This window comes from Haliotis rubra, unplaced genomic scaffold (assembly GCF_003918875.1).
Source record: "Haliotis rubra isolate DU_JTF1 unplaced genomic scaffold, ASM391887v1 Scf51, whole genome shotgun sequence".
NCBI lineage: Eukaryota > Metazoa > Mollusca > Gastropoda > Lepetellida > Haliotidae > Haliotis > Haliotis rubra.
In genome coordinates this window covers 2314359-2319525 of record NW_025767202.1, presented here as the reverse complement: position 1 = coordinate 2319525, position 5167 = coordinate 2314359, and the positions used below count along the sequence as shown (strand labels likewise).

The 5167-nt window shown below is 40.6% G+C and overlaps 1 protein-coding gene across 1 annotated transcript; it reads left to right on the top strand.

Moving 5' to 3' along the window:
• LOC124292256 lies at window positions 1-4932 on the top strand. Its single transcript, XM_046729321.1, has 2 exons — window positions 1-731; window positions 4502-4932. The coding sequence occupies exons 1-2, from the start codon at window positions 200-202 to the stop codon at window positions 4783-4785; spliced, it is 816 nt and encodes a 271-aa protein (XP_046585277.1). The 5' UTR covers window positions 1-199; the 3' UTR covers window positions 4786-4932.
• The last annotated feature ends 235 nt before the right edge of the window (window positions 4933-5167 follow it).

Sequence of the window (5167 nt, the reverse complement as noted above, 5' to 3'; positions counted from 1 at the left end):
ACTTACTACTACTTCACCCCCTACAACTACAACTACGACAAGTAGTATTCCAGTGGTCCCCCAGCCAGTGGCTCTGTGGCGACTAGACAACACAACATATGGTTACAGCACAAGTGGAGTAGCACCACAGCACCCTCCGCTGTCCGAGTGTTCCAGACTGGCTGATGGATGTCCAGACATCCCTCCCAGACAGTCTCTGATGCTTGATGGTGCTTCTTCCTCGTACTTAGACCTGAACGTGACGTTTGGGGTCCTGCAGGGTGATTTTCAGATCGCTGTCCTTGTTAAACCAGGAATCCCTTCATCAGGAACAATACTACACTTACAGTATGCCGGTACTCAACCTGGCATTCGAGATGTGAAACTGACTACCAGATCGTCTAACGTGACCCTGTCAGTATGTGACTCATCTTCGTGTTGTGACTCTCTGGACGAGGATGTGGCTCTTACAGCAGACATGTGGCACTTTGTCATCATTGAGCGTGGTATTAGTAAAATTAGACTGATGATTGATGATTCGTATTTTACACAAGTGTCGACGTGTGTCAGGGGATCCACGAGCATAACAGATGCAGTGCGCCTTCGTGTCGGCCAAGCACTGGATGCGCAGGACGTCCTCCGTGGCAGCATCACCTGCATGGCAGTGTACGACTACATATCCACTGGAACAGACATGAAGTTAAACCATATTTCATTCTGTCAAGATCCCGTTCCTTCCCAGCTTTTATTTGGTACGTATATGGCCTTCCTAAAATGATAGGTTTAGACTTTTGGGAATGGTTCGTATAAAACACGGAATATATGTCCGCAACGAGTTAGGGTATTGACACATTAGCTATGGGTGATTTATACAAAAACGTGGATCTTCATTAAAGCGGAAGACTTACAACACCAACTAGAATAGACTGACCAACAACACTCTCGTTATCTAAACCATTGTACACTAATGCGATGTTATTCCCTTCCTATTACTCAGTGGCTGGTCTTCACTGGATGTACCTAGACGGCTTTGATCCCAACTCAAACCATAATTGAAATACCCCTAAAAGTATCTTAAATATATCACAATGTGTGAAGCCCATTTCTGGTGTTCCCCGTCATGATATTGCTGGAATATTGCTAAAAGCGGCGTAAAACTAAACTCACTCACTCTTAAATGTATCGTAAGGAAGAGGTACACTGTCGTAGCATGGTTTTAACCCATAATATCATAGGATTGTTGTCGGTCTAAGACAGCTCGACACTTGTCATAAGTTTGTTTACCTTTATTCAGGATGGAGGTATGCAATGGATATTAAATTACCTGCTTTATGCTGAAAATCTGACATTGATATTGACCAATTTTGTAATTAATATCCACCCTTCGAGCGCACGAAAAGGACATAAAAGACTTCACGTCTTGTTAAACAAAATGACCTCACAAGAATTCCTGGTTAGTTCTCCAAATGTATCTTGTCTTAAACGTAGGGTATCATATCATTCAACGTAAATTCTTCAGATTAATCGTAGACAAGATCGTTTCGAAAAACTATCGAAGCCCGGACCTTTGATACCTTGGTCGGTAAAAAGCTTGGACGGAGCAAGGAAGCACACGGCGAAGTCCTTAATGTTAGAATGCTTGTCGTAAGAGGCGACTAACGGGACCGGGTGGTCAGGCTCGCTGACGTGGTTGACACATGTCATCGGTTCTCAATTGCGTAGATTGATGCTCATGCTGTTGATCACTGGAATGTCTTGTCCAGATTCGATTATTTACTGACCGCCATATAGATGGAATATTGCTGAGGGCGGCGTAAAACTAAACTCACTCACTCGCTACCTAGCAATGGTGGCTTTTTACTCTGGGAACGTCTGAAACCACAGAGACCAAATTGATTGTTTACATCAATTAATGACAACATTTACAACAAAATCAATGCAGAGATTATTTCGTTTCAGGGTGATTATTGTCGGTCAAGTGTAAAACCCAAAATGCCAATCGATTGGTAGATGCAAATCGAATCCCGTTACCAAAGCGAAGGCAAATATCACATTGACCTGCGATGTCATTCTAACTGGTTTGTCTCTCACAATCCGGAGGCTATCTCATTTGGAAAATCACCAAGAAAGAAGTCACATGCACTTCCGAAAATAAATAAAGAAACCTTAATGATTTCTTGCATCAGGAATAATTTTATAGACCAAACAAAAACATTAGTTCTCGAGGTTTCTTAATAGTTTCGATTTTGTTAATTGTTTTTTTTTATGTTTTTAATATATGGCTATAGTTCATGTCATGTGCCTGTATTGTAAATCGTTGGCAGAATATGGTAGGTGATCCAGCGCAAAACACATCCACCTAGACGGTCTGCCCACTGACCGGAACGTACGTAGATCACTGGACACGTCATACCAGTACAGAATAAACGATAGTACTTACAGCTACCCTGCCTGGAACGCAACTTAATTGGGATAAAAGAAGAACATGAATCATATTAATGGGGTATCCATGCATACTGCGACAAGGTATCTCAGTAGGCCATCAATATAAAACCAGTGAAGGCAGCGACACGCGCGTATGAACGTCACTATGTGAGGTCGATTACCTTGAAGTCAATTTCACCTCATCTCCCATTTGCTTTGGATTTGCACCCACCCAGCCTTATAAAGGTTGATCTTGTCTCCACAGTTCTGTGACTTAGCTGGATTACTGCTGGGGATCCAATCAATAATCACGAACTCATTGTTTAGATTAATCGTGTAGTCAACGTGTTCCTACTTGTTAATGACTTTTGCATATATTTATCCTTTCAGTGGTATTTTGACCGTGTGACACTGGTAGTAATTTCTTTAAAACATATACACATGGAAAAAAGTACCGCAACGCCCCGTAGTTATAAAAGTAGCAATATGTTACAATTAACTTTAGCAAAGGAACAAATCCAAGTCTAGATTTAAATTACTATCTGGATAAACTGGCCCTCGAGAGATAATTAAATGACAAATCTAAACGCAAAAGAACGGAAAATCTACTTTTTTTATCCTGCTGATAACTATGGTCGTATGACGTTAACAAGAGCGATCAGTATCAAGATTGTAGCTTACAATCATATAAATATCAGCAACCGACCTGTTAATATCTTGTGAAACATCCTTGATCATCCTCCTCACTGACTTTATCAGAAATTGATGTTGAGGCATTCCGTTAACAAGAGCGATCCGTATCAAGATCATATCACAATCATATAAATATCAGAAACTTGATCATCCTCCTCGCTGACTGTATCAGAAATTGATGTTGAGGTATTCCGTTAACAAGAGCGATCCGTATCAAGATCATATCACAATCATATAAATATCAACAACCCGACCTGTTAATATCTTGTGAAACATCCTTGATCCTCCTCCTCACTGACTGTATCAGAAATTGATGTTAAGGTATTCCATTAGATTCATGATGGAGGGCTTGTCCCAATGCGTCAAGATTTTGTACTGGGGGATTTGTTTGGCGTATTTTGCCATCCAGCACCATCAGTAAACGCCTGCATTGTGTATATGCAGTGTTTCTGCGACGCCAAAGTCATGAATAGAAGAAATCGACTTTCGTCCGAGCAGTAGACACTTCTCCATTAGGTCAGATTCCAGTGACGTCGACCTTGACACCAAGCCAGTCGTGCTTCTTTGTGCTCTGAAGATAACAATGGACATCTGACAGATCGTCTGGCTCAATGCCCGGTCGATTTAAGGCAATACGGACCGTACTGTTGAACAACCGACGATGTGAAATCCACTTTGTGTTTTGGCAGGCCACTTGGCATTGCAATACTGAGAAGGGCTGTATCCTCCCTAGAAGTTCTCACTCGTGGTCGACCTGATCGCTGACGGTCCTCAACGCTGATCTTGACTGGCCAGTCGGTTGACCAACATCTCTTGCATCAGTAATATGCCAGCGTTCCGTGTACCGTTTTGGAGCAGTTGCCATTTGCGGGAGCCACATTTTGGCTAATTAACAACGAAATCAATTCATTTTCCAAGTTATCGAGCTGTATGAACAGGTTACTGAAACATGATATTTGTATATTTATAACGGGTACACTTCGTAGCACCTTTGTTCGTTTCTGAAATCAATGTATTGTTCATATATACAAGCAAACAATAACAAGCATAATGCTTGCCTTTGATTGTATCACCCGAAGGGTTAAAATAAGCATATAAGCAAACATAATATTGGTATGAACATACAGACTATATGGGCGATAAAAATCATAGGTATTGCGATCCTTTTGTTTCATGTGTATATTTGTGTTCCCACGCCTGTCGAGTGTAGGATGACGTTGATCAGAGTCCACGTCAAGTCAACACTGGAGTTATGTCCACTGCGACAGAACTATATATGTATATATATATATATATATATATATATATATATATATATATATATATATATATATATATATATATATATATATTCACCATAGATTAATGCATATTAAATATTATCAATATTTTATTATCTTTACAGATAACGAAATGTGCTTACAGACACCCACCATGCGGCATAAATATTACTCTCTGGAGCAGGCCAATGCTGAACCGGATGTAGGTGTGCCGGCCATTATGACGTCATCAACTACCAGTTTACGACAGTGCGGTAGTCTTTGTATTGCAACACGATACTGTCTCTCCTTTACCATCACCGGTGTTTCAAGTCAGAGAGAGTGCAAGCTGTATGATTATGTGACAAGAGACGACGGGCTTCGCAGCAAAACTAACACAAAGTATTATGTTATCACACATACAGACTAACACAAGTAAGGAAACACAGACTTTAATAGCAATCACGTTGGAGGGACAATTATAGATTGTGACTACAGAAAGTATATCGACACGGGACATGAAGTGACGTATATAGCCTGTGTCGAACTACTGTGATATTTGTTTGTTTTCAGGTGTAAGCCATAGGCTAACAAGAGATATGTACACTCTTCAAAAAAAAAAGAAGATTTTTTTAGAAGAATTTATTGCGTTTGTTTAAGAGCAATTATTTCATGCAATTTCAATGGTAAAACGGTGAATATTCACACGTCTTAAGACACAGACTCCGCCAACACAACAGAAGCCTTATGTTTACTTGAGTCCACAAGATGGCGTCAAAGTCAGTACTTTGTATGGCCACCATTGGCAGCAG

Excerpts from the sequence above, each read along its gene's own strand:
- LOC124292256 (XM_046729321.1), top strand. The coding sequence starts at position 200 with ATGCTTGATGGTGCTTCTTCCTCGTACTTAGACCTGAACGTGACGTTT. Across the intron at positions 732-4,501 it reads TCCTTCCCAGCTTTTATTTG|ATAACGAAATGTGCTTACAG; the intron begins GTACGTATATGG and ends TTATCTTTACAG.